The 23,299-nt window shown below is 45.4% G+C and overlaps 1 protein-coding gene across 4 annotated transcripts in view; it reads right to left on the bottom strand.

Annotated features, from left to right (window-relative positions):
- LOC119549448 (nephrin) overlaps nt 1–22,964 on the bottom strand; it is a 63,541-nt gene extending 40,577 nt beyond the window's left edge. For all 4 annotated transcript variants that reach the window (XM_037857544.1, XM_037857541.1, XM_037857542.1 and 1 more), the window contains exons 1-3: nt 22,300–22,964; nt 8,191–8,541; nt 224–376 (exon numbers count right to left, since the gene is read on the bottom strand). In XM_037857544.1, coding sequence (XP_037713472.1) covers nt 224–376; nt 8,191–8,541; nt 22,300–22,444 — 649 coding nt within the window. In that variant the 5' untranslated portion in view covers nt 22,445–22,964. The remainder of the gene's footprint in view (nt 1–223; nt 377–8,190; nt 8,542–22,299) is intronic.
- Nucleotides 22,965–23,299: the final 335 nt, after the last annotated feature.

Here is a 23,299-nt window from a genome sequence, read left to right as displayed (position 1 = left end):
TTGTTTATTTAGTATTCTTTAGTTAACATTAGCTTTAACATTAATTTACATTTATATTTATTCCTCAGGTAACCATAAAAAATATTTTCAATATAGATAAACCGCTCCTATGTGATTTGAAATATATGTTTTGTACTCTTAGTGACAGGTGCGTGATAAAAGCCAACTTACGCGGTTGATGGGGCATGGATGGACATTAAAGATAATGACTACTGCTACTAACCTGGTTTGTATTCCACATTGCCGCGATACCAGACGATTTGAGCCGCCGGCTTAGCATTGGCCACGATGCACTTGAGCTGCAGGTCCTGGTTCTCGCGCACCTCCACCTTGGAGTTGTGGTTGTAACCTTTGATCTCGATCGAGGCCGGCGGAGCTGGAAGAGAGGAGCAGATGGAGCGATTAGGGGTGGGGCCACAAAGGAGGTTCGCGGGGCGGTGGGCGCGGGTCGAAACAAAAGCTAATGGCTGCCAGGGAAGCTTTGCTCATTATGGGCCACAATGGCATTACAGGGCGTTCGGTGGGCGGCGAGGGCGAGGGCGAGGGCGTGGCACTGCCTAATGCATTGTGTGTATGCGACGACAGACGACATTGTTGTTGAAGGCCCAGGTTGAATGGCCGCCGATGCAGAAACAGAAACAGAAACAGCAGCTGAAATTGGGGAGCGGAGGGCAGGAAGAATGCGCCAAGAACGCAGAATTCCGTCCTTGTTAACCACCCACTTCACCAGCTCCATCCCCTGATGCACTTTAAGAAAGTCATAAGCCTTGCTATTGCTCTTAAAACATTTTCAAGAAATTTATATAAAAAAAACTCTTATGTAAAATGTAACAATATAATAGTTAAATGGTCCCAACCGGTCGTCAATTTGACTAACAAAATAGTTACTCTCCCAACAAGAGAACACACACAATTTACCATTGTATTGTATTTTGACTATTAAATAGTAACCAAAGCAACGATAAAATACACGTCACTATTTTAAGTAGCTGTAAACGATAAACTATCTGTATCGGTAAAATTTAACCTTAAAATTTTTTTGTGCGTATGATATGATAAACATTTATTTGAAAAACTTTTAAATTATTATTTAGAATAAGTTAATGTTGCATGAAATTAAGCATTTTAAAATAAAATGCATAAAATGGGTGGGATTTTATTTAATCCGATCTACGACAGAAACCTCTTTCAAGCAAATTCAAATTCACTACTTTGACTGCCAAAAATCTTTGCCTCAACTTGGCTTTCAAAATTACTCCTTAACAAGTCCCACTTTGTTTTTCTCCGTGTAGGCAGTTCCCTCGTTAATGTGCTCAAATATGAGTTTCAATATTTGCGCTCAAGAGGACGAGGATGCGACGGGATTGGGGCGGGCTTGGGGAACATGGCATAACTGAGCCGGCATGCCTTGGCAAACTGTTGAAATATACACGAGCCACCGGCGAAACAATGGCTGAGTGACGCCGGGTGGTGCCGAGTGGGTGGGTGGTGCCCGTGGGTGGTGCATGAGTGCAGCAGTTGGAGATGCAGAAACAAACAAGCGAACCGACGAAAGTACGAGCGTGCAGCGAAACAAACAACGAGGAACGTGGATAAAGTTAAGTGCACGTGTGCATTATTTTAATGCCACCTGAAGGAGTTTGGCTGCCATTGCCATCGCACTAAGCGGGAAAAGGAGCGGGAGCTGGAGTGGAGCCTACACTCCCTACCATCCCCGCAAAGGAGTTGGCTTAGGGAGTCCTGCATTTGACATGCAACATATGTTGCCGTCTGCTCCGCGAACTGCTCCAGAAGTTGTTGCATGCAAAATGAATGCTTAATGTCGCACAAGGACTCCCACGGCTGCAGGGAGGGGTAGGGGCTCAGGAGGGGGTTTGGGTGGAGGGTGCAGAGGTTCCTTGTCTGCGACATCATTCTGCGTAGAGGTAATTGCTTTTGTTGCGGCACAAATGAAATCAACACCGCAAGGACGGTGTCCCTTTCCCTTTGATTAGATTTAGTTTAGCATCGCCGCCAGCTGCGCACATTATTATGCAACAAATCAAATACATGAATGTAATTTCCAATTCAGGAGCTTAGGTATTCCCTTTCACTCCAGCAATATTCCTCTTTTCATTGGCGGCACTGTACCGTGAAAGCCGATGATTTTCCGGTTTATTAACAGACACACCCAGAGGTGCGATGACTTTAATATATACTTCTTGTTTCTCGTCTAAACAAGTGTGGCTATTTAGGTCATCGAAGAAAAATTTAAGATTTGTTTTCCAGTGAATATTTGGTAACTGATTGAATGACTGAATTCATCTTCAGGGTAAGTAGAACGGTTCTATAAGTACTGAATTTCAGGATGGTCTATTTCTTTCGCCATTAATTTATGTATGAAGAAACAAAAAATATAATAACACTATGGTGAAGTTTCACTACTATTGTAAAAGTACAATTTGAAATAGGGAAAAAACTTATCTGTCTGGGTGGGAAACATTTCGAATTCTTCAATTAATTCAATGATTTGGTATGAAGAGGAAGTTCAGTTGGGGGACGAACTCCATCATATCAACTAGAATTGTTTTGAAATGGTTCCACTTTATGCTTAAATTAACTTACTATTCGCCTGTAACATATTATACCAAAAACTGACTAGAAAATCTCCCCTTATTTTTCCAAGGCCACCTATGCCTTGCTTGTTATTCCGCGCGCAACCCTTTTGCCTGAGGAAACGCCAATGGCAACCCTAGATCATCCTGCAGCCAGGATCCAGCATCCAGCATCCAGCATCCAGCATCAACCTTGACTAAAGGCTTTGTGAGCCGAAATTGGTGTCGCCGTGGCACCGCTGGCTATACAGATTGTCCGTGGACTTTCGGGGCTTTGAGGGGGCGGTACGTGCATTGAAAATTCATAATATTTGGCACACCGTGGCAGGGCTTTTCGGGGGCGCACTGGGAGGGGGCGCGGCACTGCGCGTGCTGCATGGTTAAAATGCGAAATATATGCACATTTTATGATTTTTCTTGCGCCAAGTCCTGGCAAATGCAACTCGATTTATGCCGAAGCGTGGCCTGCCATCCTGCGCAGACATTTCTATATCTATATTTATACCTCTTGTATGTAGGTGCGTGCGGATTGGAACGTGGGGTATGTGCATTGTTGATTGGAATGCATATTGTATTTGATTATTGACGAACGAGCAGGTGGAGCCATTTCAAGGGGAACAATAAGAGGGCTCAGTGGTCGAAAGGCAGTCTGACAAAAGCTGCTAGGCAACAAAAATGTCGGTGTAAATGCAGAACAACGGAAATCGTAGACTTCGGGTTTGATTTCCCTTTCACTCGATCTTATTTAATAGTCATTTGATTCCAACAGCATAGATTCTTATATTCAAGAAGACTTGTCGTGAATTGTTATTCACACAAACAGTGAAGTCGTTGATGTTTAGATTAAATTATATCTATAGTTCAATCCCATTTAAATATAAAGAACACTACTGTATCTAAGGTTTGCTAACGTAACTGTGCAAATAAAATACCAAAACAAAAACAAAATTAATTAAATATTTTTATAAGAAAACAAAAGAAAATCGAAAATTTGTACTTTCCTATATAAAGATGTAGTTATATAATACAATTATTTTGAATTCAAATGCAAAATAGGTACTGTACATGAAAAAAATTATATTTATATGCTTATGAAAAACCCACAAAGACCTTGTAAACTTGTAAACAACTATCATAATAATAAGAATATATTACAAAGTGTTTCGTATGGGAAAACACAGATAGCAATCAGCTATTATTAAGTTCCAGCTTAGCTAGTGGGTTCAGTTTATACTCGTGCCCCATCAGGTGAAAATTCGGCCAGCTGAGCTCCCTTGGTTAAGGTTAAATGTTGATTAAATTTTATGCATAAGCCGCGCCCCCACATGACAGTGGTGGGATGTGGGGGAATCCCGGTGGGTGGGTGGTGCAGCGCGCTTCTTTGAGTGCACTGTTGGCTGGCATCAAATAATTTATGCAACAATGGCTGCAATAACGGCACTGGCAGCGGCAGAGCTTGAGCTCCAACCGGCTCCAGTTGCCGGATTCCTGGCAAGCGAGTACACAAAGTGCAATTTGCCATGAACACTGGACCACTCGGCTTGCCCCTTGCTCCTTGCCCCTCGGGCAGCGACACCCCGGCTAACCCACTAATAGTACGCCTCATAAAAGTTTTATGCGCCGGAATACTTTCCCAGCCCTTTCCCAACAGCCAAAGCCGAGGCCAGCCATCCGCCCACCCACTGCAGCCCAAACTCAATCCAAGGCGAAGGCAAGAATTGGCCATTTTTTCGTTTTGGGCCAGGGGAGCTGGCTGAGTGGAAGTGATGTAAGTTGAGCCATCAGCCCAGTCACACCCGGAGTGCGACCCAAGGCGCTCGGGGCTGACTTTAAGGTCAGCCTCACATAACAAATGTCGGGCGATATTTCCCCGGAATGCCGGCAGATGAAAACTTTCCTCATTTGCACTTCAATTACAAAGGCGGTGGGGCGGTGGGGCGAAGTGGGCGTGGTGGTGAGAAATGTGCGGACATTTGAAAATCAATGAAGTGCGTCTATTGGCCAGGAAGGAAGTCCAACTTAAATTCGGGCTGCATTGTAGTCAAAAATTTATAAACGCTCGAAGGTGGCTGCTGCAAGTGCTCTCCGCTTTCCCGGCCATTCCCATTGCCGTTTGCCATTGTCCGCCGCCCGGCAAAAAGTTTTGGCTCTTGGATTCGGACCCCGACATGGACACGGAGCAGTTGCCTTGCGGCATATGTGTTTTTGGCTCCATTATTATTTTTTTGGTCCTACTTTTTTTGTATTCCAAATTAATGGCATGCGAAAATTTTCTGGGAATTTCCATAAATTTGCACGTGGACTTTTGTGTGCAAAAGTTCTTTGCTTTTGCCAAACTTATAATCTAATTGCGCCCTCACGTTTATTTTTACCCGTACTATATATGCATACCTATATATATGGAGGTACAGGTATGTGCCGGTGGGAGTGCGGAATAATTTTTGGAACTTTAACATAAGCACGGCCAGTGTTACACCCAAATTGCTGCAGAAACTTTGTAACGGAGTCTGCAAATTTAATTTGAGCAGGACAAAAGGTGAGTGCTATTAATTTTTAATAGACTATCTGCACAAAGTTTTAATTAAATCATATCTTCCAAGTGGAGATTACATAAGGAGAAGCTCTGAAAAAGAACGATGTGCAACTATAGTTTTTCCTAGTATTTGTCATTCACGATATCGCTCACACAAGTAAATTATATTTATATTTTAATAGTGGTTTCGTTTTTGTTCTCTAAACATAGTTGTTATATTTAAGTGTGGCAAAAAGCGGAAACTTTAAATTTCAAACAAAATATTCATGAATCGAAATATTATATACCTGCTATGGCTTAACGTCTGTTTATAAATTCTGCAGCAAACGTGGCGAACTTTTTGCTGCCCACCATTTTAAATTTGGTTAGGCTAGAGAATATTTTTATGAAATATTTTCTGGTAAACTATGACCCTGGACCATGGGCTGATCCACGGGGGGAGGATATTGGGGGATAGATCCCCCACCCGGGCTAAAAAGTATATGTAATATGTATTTTATTCCCAATTTTTAAATTTAACTTAACCAATTTTTTGTACATCCCCTCTCACAACCAAATTCTGGATCCGCAACTGCCCCGGACAAATGTGTAGTTTACATATAATTATACAAATTATTAACAAAGTAAATTGGTTAAACATTTTGAGCTCTTTTTTCTTTGGCCATTATTCTTGGTCCTCTGCTTTCTCCCATGAGTATACGTATACTCTACATATAATACTAGGTAGGCAAACAGCAGATAAATAGCAGACAGTCTCTCTTTGGAATAAATCAAATAAATGTAATTCGAACTTAATTGAATTATTAGGCATTTGTCCACATTTCCCTTCGGCTAATTGCAGCAATAATGTCGCACGTGCCTCCCACCAACACCCACCCACGCCTGGTATGCCCAAATACCTAGGACTGGGGCACAGACACATGTCATTTGTGAAAGCCAAGACGAAGATTCCATTACAAAACCATGGGTGGGTTAGGGGGGAGGGAGGGGTGAAAGGGGGTTTCGGGCAGCACTCACACAAGTATCCACAATTATGACAAACATGTCATGTGACGACCGACCTTTCGCCACTCCAACAACAACTCGCAGGCACTAACAAGCTCAACCCAACTTCTACTGCCCCAGCATCCCCAGCTTGGCTTGCTTTTTCTTCTTATTTTATTTTATTTTTTATGCAGGGTATTCAAGGAAACCAGGGGTATATAAGGACCTTAAGTGGCTAGTGTGGGTACATTTAGTTGGGTTCAAAATAATACCTTGTTGGCGAAACACTATTAAAATATCAACGAACTTTAAAAAAGGTATTGTAAAATATTATTTTATTAACTTAGTTTTTAAAAACTGATTGGAATATGTTGTAATTATTAATTATTATTATTGTATTATTATAATAATTATTAATTAATTGAAAATTTTAAAAAGCTATTTGTAAAATATAAGTATAATTGGTACTCTTCCTGAGAAGGTCATAACATGGTGTACTTATGAGTGCACCCAAGCGAGGGACTTGAGATATGTTCTGGGTATCCTCAAGTCTAGAAGTTCCATTTTTTTTTCTCTTTCTGCACCCCCCCTGGCCTTACACACACACTTCGCCATTGTCACAGCTCATGGCGCGTAATTAACTAAACAAACGTCATTAGGCGTGTGCGCGTGTGTGCGTGGGCCTTGGGCCTTGGGCCCCGGAATGTGTGCTACACATATAGTGAGTGGTAGCCATGGAGCCTCTTGATGTCTGGGAAAAATTCCTGGGAAGGACCAAGCGAAGCGGGCCAAATGAAAATCGCTGTCATCAAATGTAGCGCAATTCCTTGAGTGATTACAATTACAGCAAAAGCAGCGGCGGAGCATTCAAAGTGATTGCTAGACGACAATGCAGCAGCCGAAAACGAGGCTGAAACAAAAAGGAATTCATTTCACATCGCTTTGCCTGCAGTGGAGATACAGCCCCGTTTTCCAACTCCACCCCCTGGCTTTCCTTTTCCGCCCACTCTGGCTCCTTGGAGCAATAAACTGCGCTAAATTCAGCTCAGCCCGGCGATGCTGTTGCTGCTGTTGTTTTGCAAATTGCTGACAATAAATGTTGGCAGCGACAGGGACGGCAGATGTGGGAGTGGGACAGGTGCCGGGGGGAGGGGGGTCCGCATTTAAATTTCACTAGTAGAATTCCGTAGGTGCAATGAGCAGGAAACAGCAGGAATGTGTGCCACTGTGTGTGCAAATGTGTGTACGTACTTGTGTGGCGCCCCCGGTGACAAATTCATTTGTATTTATTACTTAAATTAATTGCAGCCCCCAGAAAAAGGCGAGCCCGACAAGGGGGGGAATTCAATTGAGTGGGTGGGCCGAAGATAAAGCATATAGAGGGTTTTCGAAGGGGTTTCAGAGAGTAGGTCTTGGTACGGATCAATAGAATCCGAAACTCTGTGGCTCTGAATAGGAAAACAGTTGGATATTGTTTGAGCTGTATTGTTAGAAGATGTCAAAGTAAGTTCAAGTCGAATTAGAATTGGTACGATGATAAACATCCATCTGAATTTTTGCTTATTGCATATTGATTTGTGAGCTTTCTTCGCCCTTGTAAATATTGTACAATATATTATTAACTGTCAGTTACAGATAGTTATTTTATTCCTTATAAGTAAGAAGTAGTTTTTTAAACAATTTTAAGGACGGGTGTTGCGCAACGGTCTTAAGACACTTGGAAAAATAAGTTGATTAGGTGCTCATCAGTTGGAAAACACAATAGAAAAGTATATATGCTAACTTAACCCAAAAAAAAGCCTCTGCTTAAAATATAAATTGATTTCCCTACATAAAATAACATATAGAATTAGGATTCATAGCTTTTTAAAAACGTTTTGATATCGGTAGTCGCGCCCTGAGGCAGAAAATTTTCTTAGGACTTTAATCATGCAGCAAAGCTTCCCTATCTCCAAGACTCTATACTCGAACTAGTTTTAGCAACTCTAAGTCACCAGAACTCGTATCTTTTCGATGCCAGCTGATGGTTCGAGTTTTGGAAGTACGCTTTTAGTTATATTATAAGGACTGGATACTCACATATGACGGTCAGCTTGGCGTTGGCCCGGATCGCGCTGTTGAGCCGCGCCGGACCCACCTGGCACTGGTAGTCGGCGTCGTCGTTGATCGAGGCGTTCGAGATGCGCAGGTTGTAGATGCCCTGCTTGCGGTCGCCCAGCACGGAGTAGCGCGGGTAGCCGGGGATCACCGCCGAGAAGCCCAGCGCGAACCCGTCCTTGGTCCACTGGACGGCGCCGGCCACGTTGGCCACCTCGCAGCGCATCATGGCCTCGGCTCCTTCCAGGACCTGCAGGTCGTGCGGCGTGGTCCGGAACTTCTGCTGCTGGGCGTGGCTGGGGGCGGGGGCGCTGGCCAGGATGACGATGACAGCTGAAAGGGAGCAAAAAGTGGGAGGGTGATTCATTAGCAATGCACTTAATTAATTGTCCTCGCGGCCATTTGTTGTCTCCGGTCTGTGCGTCCGCTGGGTCCCCTATTAAAAACGTGACTTTCTATCGCAGCGCCGTATGATGAATTATGAAATATGTGTTTACTCAAAGTCCGCGATCCCAGAGCTCATGGCCCATGGCCCGGAGTCCGGAGTCCGCAGCCCAAAGCCCAGTCAAAGCGAATCCCGACCGCAATAAAACAGGACATTCCGCAAAGCTCTTCCCGCCGGAGCCCCGGGCTTCGCGCCGAACTTTGACCGTTTCCAGCTGCCTTAAAAAAGAACTGGGCAAAAACTTGGCCAGAGCCCCTGCGTTCGGTTCTTTTTTAATGAAAAACAAACACATTTCCCGGACCCAAAACGAAAAAGCGCGTTTGCCGTGCCACAAAAGCCAATTGTGGGTGTGGTCCGTATCCGTAGTCCGTAGTCCGCAGTCCGTGGTCCTCAGTCCGTGGTGCTCTGTCCGTTGTCCGTTGTCCGCTGTCCGTGGTCCGCTGTCCGTGTCTGTTTGCCAAGACACATTGCAGACTGCTGCAGTTGTGGAGTTCATTTCTTGCCGCCGAAACTATTAAATTGTGCGAGTTGGCGGGGGAAAAAGGGTCGCGGGGGCGGTGGCGGTGGCATGGCTTTTCCCGAGGCAGTCGCGCATCTAAAATCAACAAAAGCATTTAACGCGACGGTCGTCAGTCGAGGCAGTTGCAGCTGCACTTGTTTTTAGTGTCCTAAAACCCCCCAAAAAAGCTTTTCCACCCCGCCCACTGGCGTCCCGTGAAACGAGCATTTTATTCGCGCTTTCATAAATTTTCCAGCAGAGACTATTTCTTGTGCCCGCCCGGGCTCTGTTTATTTATAAGCAACGAAATGCAGTTTTAAATCTGGGCACGCCACTCTCCCTTTCCCCGCTGGCACTTTCTCGCTGAGGGAAAAACTGGAAATAAAATAAAACTTAGCTCTGGCGCTACCAACTGGCAATGATTAATATGGCCAGCAATTTGCATACGCATCATGTCTGCAGGGGGATGGGGCTGGTTAAAATGGGATGCGATGGGGTGCGGATAGGATGGCACTGTAGGACAGAAATGAATTTTAAATAAGAAAAATATCACAGAGCAGCCGGGTTAGGAACTCATTCGTTGCCAAACTCTTTACGATTTCATTATTTTCCCTTTTCGTACATAATTTGTTTGGCAAGGAATGTGAAAGGAACAAGCCGGGAATCAACAACAATTTACCCATCCCCCGCCCCTGGATCGATGTTGTTGTTGTTGTTGTTGTCGAACAGCCAGCAGCATTACGGGCAATTTATATAAATTTCGTTGTTACAAGAGGGGGCCTCGGCGGTGCGGGGCTGGCATCTGTCAGACCCAGACGAGAGCTAGCTGCCGAAAAACCAAACCCTTGCCAGGATGCCAGTGTGCCAGGAGCAGCCCCAGCAGACAAGGATCAACGCAACCTTCGGCCTGTCGCAAATTTTTGCCTATTTCTCCGCACGCACACACCACATACACACACATGTGGGGCCTGGAAAGTTCATAGTTGAGTACATTTTTACCTCGTTCTGGAGGCGAAAGTCCTTGGCTCCCCCGCTTGGCTGTGTACGAATTCTCGCTGTTCTCATCGCTCGGCGTTGTCTCATATTTTTCAAGCGAAAAATTTTAATAAAGCAAATTCCTATTTTACGGCCTTATGCCCCACTAAAAACGACGAGGCCAAAAATTAAGCGTGACGCCCCATCCCCAGTGCCATTCTCGCCAAAATCCTCTTCATTCCATACGTCATACGCAATGTGGTCCCCGGAAATAGTCGAAATGGAAATTCACACGCAACAAGCTGGCGGAGCTGGAGCAAGAGGAAGACTGACAGCCGAAAGTGCGAAAAGGATTTAAATGCTTTAGGCGTCGCCTTTTGACCTGCCCTCCACCGAATATGACCCCTCCTCGTCCACCCGTCGACTCCCAGGAACGTCAAGTGCCATTGTCGAATTTCTGTGTCTCCGCCCGGGGATGAGGGCCAAAACGTGCGTGGTTTTTAGTGTCGCGTTCTCTTGATTGTTTTCCAAGCTGGGGCTGAAACAACAACGCATCCACATCCCCATCCCCTTCCACATACCCGGCCAGCGAGACACATGAGGACAGCAACAAATCCCGGCCAGATCCCCAAAAAAGGGTTGGCCGGGTCTTATTTTACGAGCGGGGGACTATCAGTGTTATTGTTATGACTGAAATTTGATGGCCCCGACCGCTTTTCGGGCAGAGTGATGTATGTGTGTCCGTGGCCCAAGTCTCCCGTCCTCCTGCTGCCCCAGATTTCGAGATTCGTTTCACCCTGTTATCTTGGCCAAGCAGCCGGAGCTGATTAAGCAGCCGGGGATCGGATTAACCATGGGCTGGCGGGACACCTGAGTGGGCCGCCTCCAATTCCCAGAACCCCCAACCTCCAAAGGAACACTTTCACACATGCAGCACTTAAGTTTTATTTGTTTTTGCTTTAAATGCTCGCACGTATTCGGGATTTGTCGGGTCGGTCGAAGGCCTCCAGGGTTGCCAGGCAACGTTTTGGAGCCTTGCAAAATTCCCGACGCGTATTAATTTGACGATTATTATTTCCGCTCACACACACGCAGCTTTAACTTTGCTTTATGGTTATGGTGCACGGAGGAAAATCTAGAATTTATTTATGCTCCATTTAAATCTATATTTTACTGTTCACAAAAGCAGTCCTGCAGATCCAAAAGCACTTCCTCTGCTTGGATAGTATAATAATAACATACGTTTTTTGGTATCATATATAAAAACCCGATAATTTAGAACTGTACAGTTAAATTTAGCATTAGATATTTTATATTTTCGGCTATTTAGTAAGGTTCATTGCCTCATTTGAACTGATAGCCCGCACAGAATAACTCTTTAATAGTTCTTTTAAAATGTTTACAGGGGACTTAAGATTACCAATAATTTCAAAGGAACTAAAATACAAATACTAACCACATTAAAGTTAGAAACCAAAACGAAACATTACAAGAATATTTCTTATTACCATGTACATGTTTGAATGTTTTCCAGAAGTACTATTTACAATGTTATGTAACTAAATGCAGATTGTAGTTTATATCAAACCAAACATTACCCATTTAAACATTTTTTCAAAAATGCCTATTTCCCTACTTTTCTGTACGATGGCCATTTAACTTTTGATGTGCTAAAATAGCAATAATAAGCGAATATTGCGTCATGGCTTTTTCTTGGTGTACTCAGGGAGCCTCCTACTTTTTTGGAGGGCGTGGCCGCACGTAAGCTGCCAGAAAAATAAGAAAAAATTAGCGCTGCTTCAGCATATTGTCGCAGCACATCCGCTCCGGCGACTCCAGTTCGGAGCTGGAAACTGGAAAACGGGAGCTGGGAGCTGGGAGCTGCCACCATCAATCGAACATCCGTGGCACCTTTCGCCGGCGCATCCTTTTTGGCTGGGGCTCCGGGCCTGGCTGGCTGCCACGCCCCCTTGTCAGCAACGTGCCTGGCATTTGCATGGCAGGGAATACAAGCTGTCAAAGTCGGAGGCGAATGTTTTATAACGATTTTCGGGGTGCTGCAGTTGGCAGCGTTTGCTCAAATACGATATAACAATAGTCGGGTGGTGAATGGTGCATGGTGCATGGGGCAAGGGGCATGGGGCATGGGGCATGGGGCACAGAGCATGACGCATGCCACATGCCAAGTCATCCTGCAGTGGCTACGTGCTCCTCCTTAGCCTCCTTATCGCCGACATCCACCATTTGGGGATTAACTAATTGAATTTGCAAGTCGCAAGCGCTCCGCTTTATTGCGGTTCTGTGTGTTCCTGTCTTCGATTGACAGGACTTCGATTAGGGACCGCTGAAGGTCTGGGCAGACACTTTGGGCAGCGGAGCGCAGCTCTGTCCAGTGATTCTAATGAGAATCCAACTTAGATTGCTGCGGCAGGGGCAACAAATTGCAATTACTGGCAACACTTTGCCGCACCGCGGGATGCCGTTCCCCGGCCCCAAACTCCAGCTCCAACTACATCTCCATTAACAATGCGGCAGGTCCTGGAGGAGTAGGAGTGGCAGCCACGGCAACGGCGGCAGGGGCACAACAAGCGCCGTAAATGGTAATCACCCAGCAACATTATTAACTTCATCAAGGCGAGCGTTATTAAAACCGAGTAAGAGGCCCGGGCGCCACCTGCTGGTCGGCATGGCAACTCTACTCCACTCGCGCCACCTGCCGACCCAAGGACTTCCAGGACCTCCAGGCCTGCCGCAGGACCAAGTTCGCGGACCCGCAGCGCAGAAAAAAACAAGTACTAGATAATTTGCAGCTTGCGTAGAGAGTAAATTCTTGTTAATAGTGCAACAAATTCGCATTTATAGAAGCGCATTAAATTGCAGAGTGACTGTAAAACTGTAATTAAGTTGGAAAATAATTTAACCGGTCTTTGCGGCATGGAATTTGTGGCAACTGGGATTGGTGAAGCGTAGAAAATGTCTTCAAGATTTTGGTAACCAGCACTGGTTATCAATATTATTTTAATTGGGAAAGGGAAAACTTTATAACAAAAGGATCCAAACATAAAAGTAACCAAAAGTTGCAAATTAAGATGCTGAAATTTGTCTGTAGAATTTTAAGGGTTTCATAAGCGCCCAATGAAAATGATTGACAGCAAATTTAAAAGCAGTAAAAATGCATTACATTTTGTACTATAAATCGAAATAATTCAAAATAAAAACCATATACCATTTGTTTGCTGATAAAAACTTTGAATAAATTGCGTAAGCACCAATCTAATGTCCTGTACATTAGGCAGATGCAATAAATACATTTCCCAGAGCCGTAAAACCAACAGCGGCCAACGCTAAAAAACCCTGAAAATAGTAAACCCAAACAGGACAAATGATGAAATATATAGCAACTAACCCATATTTGTAACCCATTCATTCTGTTTCCCTGCCACTCCTGACATCCGACCGACAGCCAGAAAGTATTCAACACTGGGGCTTTCCCAGCGAATTGGTTGATTACTTTTTTGGTGGTGGGCTGTGGGTGATGGGTGGTGCGGTGGATTCGGTGGGTGGTTGTTGGGGGGGAAATTGCGCCATGACAAGTGCGAACTTTTGCTTGGATTTTTGGCCACTGCTGCAATTGAAATGCTGTGAGAACTGCGAAGCTGCAAAAGTTGTTGACGAGTGAAGTGTGGTGAGTGTTGGTGGTGGTTCTGTTGCAGCGTCAAGTGGTTGGTCAGCATTAGGATCGGGCTGAGGGGTGGGGCAAGGGGTAACCTGTTGCCGGCTCAGTTGTTGGTCGTTGCTCTGGGCCCTAATTGTTGGCCGATTCCCAGGCCCAAACACACGCAATTGCTGTTGCGTAGGTGAGTAGCCCCAATTAGGCGACGGAGCGGGGGGATCTCGGCTCCAAGTCTTTCGCCCTCTTGACTTGCGGTTCGCCGCCGGTGGGAACTTTTAACCCATTGTTTCGGGTTGACCTCCCACCAATTGCGACATGGATGCAAAGTACATACCGCTGCATTTCACTGGCTGCGCAGCACATCCTTGCCCCTAAGTGGCTGGTATCCAGGGAACGTGGAGTTTCCCAATCAGTTCCAAGCACCATTTAAATTAAACGACAACTCGAGAGCCAGCATAAAAAACACACAGCAGAGGAAAAATGGCAGACTCTAAGAGATTGCCACCCAGTACGCTTGATTTATTTATAACACATGCTACGCATCGCATCAACTTATGGAATTCGCAAAATCACAAGAAGCCAATAGCAACAACGCTTTCGGTGGGTAGGTTTTTTTTCCATTTTGGGGGGTTGCGGGGGCACAAACGACATAAAAAGCGACATCATCCAATCAATTTATGCGCCAATGTCTCCTGGGCGGCGGACCCAAGTGGGTTAGATATTGGAAAACGGATAATTGGAAGTGCTGGCTGGGGGCGGAGGCTTTCGGGATTTTCCTTTACTTTGATGGGTTTTTCGTAATATTATCTTTAAAAAATCATTTCGGTAAGAATCGAAATTGAAGTGAAAATAGAAGGCGAACCGAAAAAGGATTCCTTTTCCAATAATGCGTGCGTGTTGGGGGGTGGTAATTGGGAACATTTTGCCAGGGAAATGACCATCATCATCATGGCCAGCATCGTTATGAAACTGAGGCGAATTAGGGACCTGGCCGAGACAATTCCCCAGTTGCCATTGTAAACGCTTGCAAAGTTATTTGCTGTCCATTTCCAAACATTAAACCAGAGTGACTTGAATAAATTTCATATTTGAAAGCCCCGAACAGACACAGCAACACATTTCGGCCAGACCGAAATATCCGTTGCCCAAATAAACTCACATGGCTAATACAAGCCAGTGTGTGTGGTGTGGTGTGGCTCTTTCCAGCCTTGAGGTGGGTCAAACCTACGGAATATCCTGCTCCAGGAGAGTGCTGTCCGTGTGTGTGCCTGTGCGGACATAAACCAAAAATTCCTATACGCTGATGCAGCAAATTTCCGGACCGAGTGAAAGTGGTGCGTGGTGCGACGGTGGTGCCACCACCCCGCCACTCGAATGTTATCTCCGGGAGCCAATGGCCACTCAAGAAGAATGTCCCCATACCGCCCAACCTGCTCCGAACTCGGCAGCATTCTCGGAAGCAAATTTCATTCTCGAATATTCATATATTTTCTTCAACTATGGTAAGCCCCTTTCCCCCCACTCTGCACATTTTTTCCCCCTTTGATATTTTTGAAGTCGGAGCCTGAGAATCGAGTATGCGACAGTTGCTTCATTACCGAGGGCAAAACTATTCCTGGAGAGCCAACCCAGCCCCTCTGCAGACAAGTCCCAGAAGTTATGGGCAGAAATAAATGCAAAGTCGGCGCAACTCAACTTTAAAATGCAGTTCGACTCGGATATTTCGACTTTAGTTCAAGCAAGGCATGTAAGGATTGCCATTGCCTGTAAAAATAATTTTGATTTACCAGCAAAAAGTCTTTCCTTTAAATTTGAGTAAGCATTTTATGGATAAATTTGTACACAAAGCAAAATAAAATACCAATTATTTTCCCAGTTTTTACTAAATAATTAGAAAACGTCAACAACTTAAACGCGCAGAAAAACAGCTAATTAACTTTATAGTGAAAGCATGTCAACCTTTAAAATAACAATAACAAAATAATCAATATAATACAAAAAGTTGTAGTTTGTTTAAGTTAACAAAAAAGGCTAAAATAAACGTGGTTTTTTGTTTTAGTTAAAAACAATATGACTGTTTAAGATCTATTTACTCAAATATGTTTTTTTTTGTAGTATTAAGTTTGTATCAGTTCAGTTATCTTAGGGTCTTACCAATAACAAAATAATCAATACAATACAAAAAGTTGTAGTTTGTTTAAGTTAACAAAAAAGGCTAAAATAAACGTGGTTTGTTATTTTAGTTAAAAACAGCATGACTGTTCAGGATCTATTTATTCAAATAAGTTTTTTTTGTAGTATTAAATTTATATCAGTTCAGTTATCTTAGGGTCGAAATGTCTGGGTATGCAGTCTCCACCTTTGCAGACATATTCTGGGCATATAGAGGCAGTCGAAGGGTATTTGCACTTCCCGAATTCGGGTGGAACACTCCTCCTTTGTTCTGCGGTGCACGGGGATGGGATGGTATTGTATGGGATGGTATTGAATGGGATGGTATGCGATGAGTGGCTAAGTGGTGCAGGGTGGAGCGGCGGAGGACTTCGGCTGGGCAGACATGAGCGGGCAAATTAGAAGCTGAGACACGGACTGCCAGTGGCTGCCTGGATCAGGATCTTCATCCACTTTGGCAGCCGAGTGTTTGCCGGCTTATTGTTTGGCTTAATTGCCGTTTGAACTGCGGACGCGTGTGTCGCACTGGCACTCTTCGTCCTGCTCTCACTGCGAATCGCAATCGCATCGGCACATGCACCTCCATTTGCATTCGCACTGGCGTTGGGCATTGTTTGGCCAAGACAGCAACACAGCCGCCCTGTTGGCACAACAATGCCTCTGCCTTCTGGGGCTGCTGGTATGCTGGGGTTAGGCAAAACACTCGAATTACCAGCCGAGGGGATGAGGAATGCAAATGCTTTCTTGCTCGTGGAATAATGTTTGCGCAATCGAATGACAAAGCCCCGGTGATCAGGGGCTTCGGGGTCCAATGAAGCATGTCTGCGCATGAAACCCGATATTTCCAAGGAGGCGGAGGAGCGGCAGGAGAACCCTGCGCTTCCCAGCGAAATTGTTGCAAAGGAAAACGAATTTTCCCCTGTCGCAATTAAACCAAGTGAAGTCGTTAAAGTTAAAGTTAAAGTTAAAGTTTTCCCAACAGCGGCCAAATGCCGCGTCACAGATTTCCCGGCGCGCCAAAGAGAGACAGAGAAGGAAAAGTCGCCGGAGCGGAACCACACGTCAACCGGCCAACTGGACGCCCATCTCGCATCCACACCAGGCCAAACCAAACCGAACCAGAGGTGTGTGCAAAGGTGGCTCTCCACTGGGAGGATTACTGAAGCGTGCAGTGGACATGGACGACCACCAGAGGTTCACACGCTGCAGATGAAGTCGGGGAGCCGGCCGTGGAAAATCAGATCAGGCCCACATGGCCTTAATCACTTGATTCGTGAGATATCATAACATTCAAGAAATGAGAATCCAGCTTTATTTAAATTTAAGGGTGAAGTTCTTTTGGTCTAGCCTTAGCAGGAGAATATGATAGGTAATCGAAATAAATATATTACAAACATCAGTGAACCATTTTTGATTTTATGTATTATATGGTTTAGGTATTAATTCAACTACATTATAATAGATATATATTTATAACAAAACTAAATCTAAGTATTTGGATTGCAGAATGCCGTGGAGCAGCCCGAAGAAAACCAGATCAGGCCCAAATGGTCTTAATATTTGATTCGTAAGATATCATAAAATTAATGAAAACAGAATCAAGAAAACAGAATTTTAACTTAAGAGTCATGTTTTTTTTGGTCGAGTATTATCAGGATAATACAATAAATAATCAAAACTAATATAATAATGTTATAATAATAACATATATCAATAAAAGTTCTTTGATATGATGTACTACATGTAGTCGATAATAGTCCATTAAAATTATAACAGTTATCTTGTTGTAACAAGACAGAAACTAAATATTTTATTATTGGTCTGGTATTTCTAATAAAACTAACACCTTGCTCAATCTTTTTAAGCTGTTTAAAATTATATTATAGGGCGAAACCTTTGTTTGCAGGTATTATGAGAATCTAAAACTTTATTGCAGTGCATTCAGAGGCATGCAGCCTGCAGCGATGGGACTGTTGTCCGAAAGCCATAACTTCTGATGGTATTGCAACTTGAGGCACTTGCAGCTGTCGATTCGAGCTGCTGGATCTGGACTTAAAGAGCCACGAGCTAATGGCAACCGGTTAGACACGCGTCTCGAAAATGAGCGAAATTAGGCAGATGCTGAACTTTTGGCCGTGGATGTTGCACTTCCAGTTGCGCAGCAGCTGCCACCTCAATTAGGCGAAAGATTGAAGGCCACGGAGGTATATCCATAAACAATCGCCCCAGCTGATAAAATATTCATTTTTCAATTCGCAATTTCAGCAGCAGGTTGAAATATGCAAGTTGCCACCACGATAAAGTGAAAACTCTGCCGGCCTTCTTTGAATTTGATTTCACTGCCGTCTGAGGGAAAGTGGTTCCTTGGCAGTGTGTGTTGTATGTGCGGGTGTGTGGTTTCTTGGCCCACATATCGATAACAGGTCCTTCCACCCACACTCACACACCCAGCTTGGCTGGGGGCTCGTATCTGCCGGCGCACAAACACAAAGGATATCGACTCCCTTTGAGCAGAATGATGCAATTATTCACACTTGATTAAATACTCAAGAAAAGTGAAAGTGCGTGGAAGGAAGCCGCCTGCGCCGCCTGAAAAGCGCCCGCATTGAGATGTTTTCCAAAAATTCATAAATTTAAATTAGCAGCGAGCGGTTCGGCCGGATGATGAAGCCATCTACTGTCTGGCGCCCTGAGCTCACCTTCAGATGGTTTTTCAATTACTCCACCGAGCCGAGAGCCGAGAGCCCAGAGCCAAGCTAGCTGAGGGCCATTAAATGTATTCCATTTGGAGGACCCAGCCTGCAACCTCATTTTCCTGTCTATGACGAGCCTCATTTGGCATCTTGCTTGATTTGCCGTTTTTATTTATTCATTCAACTGTCTGTTTGCTGGGCGGAGGAGTGGAGGAGGTGGAGGCGGTGGCCATCCGGCTGTCCGACAGCTGACTAACCAAATCAATTCGCATCAATATCGAGCAAACCCATCAAAGTCAGTCATCGACTGGAGAGGCGATGGGAGCGGAGTGGTTCGCCGGGTGGAGCAATCATCTATGCCATCCATCCGCCGCATCCTTCGGTGGGAATATTCTGCGTAGGAAGCACGCCAGGCTGCACATTGCTAATATCCTGCCGCAGCTTCCCAACCCCCCTTTGTGCGCACATATATGGGTATCCTACTAATTGAAATTCATTCTCAATCTGCCAAAACCAGAAAAGCGCGCTGGCGCTCGTCCCTGTTCTTTAAACCTATGTACAAAATCCAATTTTCGCTTAGCCGAAACTCCATCGAAATTCGGTGAACCATGGCAAGGGGTCGCATCTTCGCATCTTCACATGCGTTGAAGGCCCATAAATCGCGGCTAGGTAGAGCCATTACGGATAGATATCCCTACACATGTATCCGAGACCCGGGGCAATTACCACATGCCACGATTTAGCGGCGCAGCGGGAGTTCGCTCTCGGTGGCGACTTCAAGAGGCAGGCCTTCTGCGATTGTTTTCATTTGACATCCACAGCTCCCGCACTCCAACCTTCCACCTTGCCACATGCTGTCGATTTATGCATGCACTCCCTCACATGTGTGTGCGTTTTAATTTAGTCTCATCTTTCTGTCAACAAGCGTTCTGAATATGGCCAATGCAATGCCTATTTCGGTCTGGGATAAATTTATCCGGCCGATGACAAACACACACCGAGCAGAGGGAAAATAATATCGAATTTCTTGCTTTTTAAAAACTACTGTTTTGCCATTTCACTAATCCCGCTTATATCTGGGATAAGCCTGGCAAAGATAAAAATAAAAACACTGATTTTCATCAGAAATGCATGAAATAAAGCATATGCTCACAGAAATAATAGTGATACTTTATAATATTATTGCAATATTTAGTGCTTTCTTTTAAATTATAAACAGTTATCAAAATACATTTTTTAAATGTCGGATAACAATAATATCTCTTAATTGGGTCTTGTAAAATTAAAAACGTAAAAAACATCTTCAAATGTCAGGATCATAAATATATGTTAAGCTATATTAGTACTGATACGTTTATGAAATAAATCATTTTTAGTACATGGGTAACATAGGGAAATCCAAGCAAATGCAATCTCCGTCATGCTCAAAAACAAAACTGTTTCAAATATCAAGACCATTGACATATTTCAGCCATATTGGTAATAACACATACATGAAATAAACAACTCTAAGTAAACAGGTAACATAGGGAAATCAAAGTAAACGCAATCTCAGTCAATGTTGACATGTCTGCAAACCTCAAGTCTACTTCTAGCTCTAAATTAATGACCAGATATAAGCTTTGATATTTTTGTCCCCCAACACTTTCAATTTCGTTTAAGATTGCAGACCAATTTCGATGATATTTTTTGCTACGCTGGGATTATCTGGAAACGGGGGAGGGGGGAGACCGCTTTTGATTTACAATTACGTAAGTTCGCTTAGCCCACGCTGGGACCCTGGCTTCAGTCGGTGGTTTTTAGGGGCGTGTGGGCGACCTGAGTCAATATTGAACTGGTTAGCGGACTCAAGGTGCTGCTGGGGCGAAAAATGTGCGGACTTCGGACTGCGGTGGCCCGTGGCTCGTTAAGCCAAGTAGCCGAGTAGCCGAGTCTGAGCCAAACATGGGCGTTTTCCAGTTTCTTTCGCCCAGCTGCCCACACTTGCGTCCGCAATCTCGGCAGAGATTCGCCTTTTTTTTGGAGAGGGCAGCGCAATTAACTTTGAACCAGCTCGAAAATGACAGCCGCACACAAGTCAGCTGCAGTGGCGATGCTTCCTGGAGATAGCAGCCGAGATAATCTATGTGCTCGAACCCGTGCCCAGTGTGCTTAACACTCTGGCCTTTGAGCAGGAGCACAAGCAGAAGGAAGCGCAGCCCCTCAAGTGGCGGCCACCGCCTCCTCCGCCCGCTCCACCCACAGCCACCATTGATGGCGCTCTGGTCAAGCTGTACTTGGGTCGTGCTATTGTCAATGCACTTCACTACATTTGCCAACTGTCAGAGACAAAAACGACAAGTCGCGACGACTTTTCCGCACTCCCAGACCCTTTTCCCGTCCCTGCGTTTCCCCGGTTTCCCCGGTTTTCCCGCTTTTCTAGCTGCACCAACATATGCTCGCCGTATATCTATTACGGCGTGTTTGTCCTACACTTTTCCAGCTCCTGCTGCTTCTGCTTCAGTTGCTCTGCTCTGGTGGCATACATTTCTGTGCTGTTCTGTGTCCCCACACGGACACGGACTCACCCACACACCCCCACCCACCACTCACACATGCACAGCTGACAGACAGACGCAACTTTCCTGCGTTCGTGTGTCCTTGTGCTTGTTTTTTTGGTCGCCTCAGCCTGGCCTGTCTGTTTGTTGACATATTATGATCCTTGATTATTTTGTGCTGACAAATACATGCTTTTCCTTTTGCCACACAGCGCCGTACGTAGGTATATCTGCAGAGAAGCCTACATCTAGATAGACTTCCGACTTCCGACTCTGAATCTGATTCTGATTCTGATTTTGATTTCGATTCCGACTCCCATTCGTGACTGATTTTTCCCTCGTTTCCCAGGGGGCGTGGCTCGGCTTGGCCAGGTGCTCTGCAACTAATTGGTCTGGGTCTTCCCTTTGCTATCCCCAGTTTATTAGGCTTTTAATGATGGGCGTTCTCTGTAAATCCGCTTCCATTCCGACTTCAAGCCCCACACACGCCCACAAATGTCATGAGAAAAGGCAGCAAACCTGCTCCCCAAGCGAACCAAAAACCCAAAGCCAAACTGTGGGCGTCGACACAATATTTTGTAAATTATATTCGATTGTTTGGTTGTCTGTTTTTTGTTTGGCATAGGGGGGCGGGGGCCCAAAGCTGCTCTGGGATTGAGGGGCGGAAGCCCGATAAGACCGCAAGTGCATGACACACAAGTACCGGTTGCCAGCTCAGAGCTCCCAGTTTCCAGCTCCACACCCATTTATTCCCAGCTCCTCAACCTGTTCGTCGATAATGCGTCTGATTGCAGCGGAAGTGGAGCGCTGTTGTGGTACGTGTGTCCGGTGGTTCTTGGCTTGCATAATGTGTAATTATTAATTAGTTTACTATTCTGGACCCCCCCACCCAAGTCATCAGCCAGCCACAGGAGCTCTGCCACGCCCCAAGATGGCATCGCCATCCTCGCCGGTTTCCCCCTCGACCAGACCGCAAGCTCCATTAAAAGGATACAAATACGGCCTGCAACATGCAAAGCCTGCTAATGAACCACAGCTGTTGCACTGCCAATAGCCATTGTCCATTATCCTCGGTCCCGGTCAGGTTGTCAACTCACCCAGGCCCAGGAGCTGAAGATGTTTAATCCACAGTTGACGGCAGCGTCGTCGCTTTGTTGCATGTTGCTGCCACTTGATGTGCTGCTGGTGCTGCTGATGATTCTGTTCACTCTGATGATTGTGATGATTCTGCTGCAAAGCCATCTTTCTGGCCGTTATGCTCGCTTTGTTGGCTATTAGCGGACTGTTCTAGGAGCTGGGGAAAAACCCGATGTTGCACTATGAAGTGCAGCAGTTGCCGTTGCTGCCACACCAGCAGTCACTGCGACACATTTGCTTGGGGTCACCACTCGGAGCACTTTTTGTTTTTGAACCGGGATCGAAGTCGGAAACGGGATTGGGTTAGCGCCGCATTGTGGCGGCTGTTCACATGACCGCCGGAGCAGGGGGCAAATAAACCAAGGGCAGGGCGGGGGCACGGGGTTCTACTTCTAGGACTGCCGCTTGGCCACTTTAAGATTCGCACTTGCCATCCGCTGGATGTTGGCGCAGACTCGATAATTTGGCGTTGTTATCGCGGCACGAGGAGTGCTGTGTGTGTGTGAGTGTTTCCCTTGCCTTTGCAGGGGTGTGGGTGAGCGGTAGGCTCCGTGCGAGGCGGTCGAATAACGGAACGGAACGCGGAGCGGTGCGCCTGGCGAGCGTCCTCACGGAATCAGAGCTAAAACCGAACTAAAACCTCGAAGCTCGCGTCGCGACGAGCGCCACAGAACGAGTATCTGTGAAGTACATCTCCACATCGGCAGCGTGCAGCAGGAGGCGAGCGAGCGTCGTGCAGAGAGCGAGATACACATGTCCAGATATAGGTGCTCATATAAGAGAGCATCCGCCAGAGCGGTCTGTAAACACTCCGCTCGAGCACGTTGTTTGTTGCTGCCACCGAACGGTGCGTGGTGTTGTTGCTGCCGTGCGAAACCAAGCCGGTTATGCCCATTCGCTTATACTGGGGCACTCCATCTGTTCCGGGGGTGGATGTATAAGCACCAGTATCCGAAGAGC

The sequence above is a fragment of the Drosophila subpulchrella genome, chromosome 2R (assembly GCF_014743375.2).
Source record: "Drosophila subpulchrella strain 33 F10 #4 breed RU33 chromosome 2R, RU_Dsub_v1.1 Primary Assembly, whole genome shotgun sequence".
In the NCBI taxonomy this organism is placed as follows: Eukaryota; Metazoa; Arthropoda; class Insecta; order Diptera; family Drosophilidae; genus Drosophila; species Drosophila subpulchrella.
This window is presented reverse-complemented; position numbering and strand designations above follow the sequence as displayed.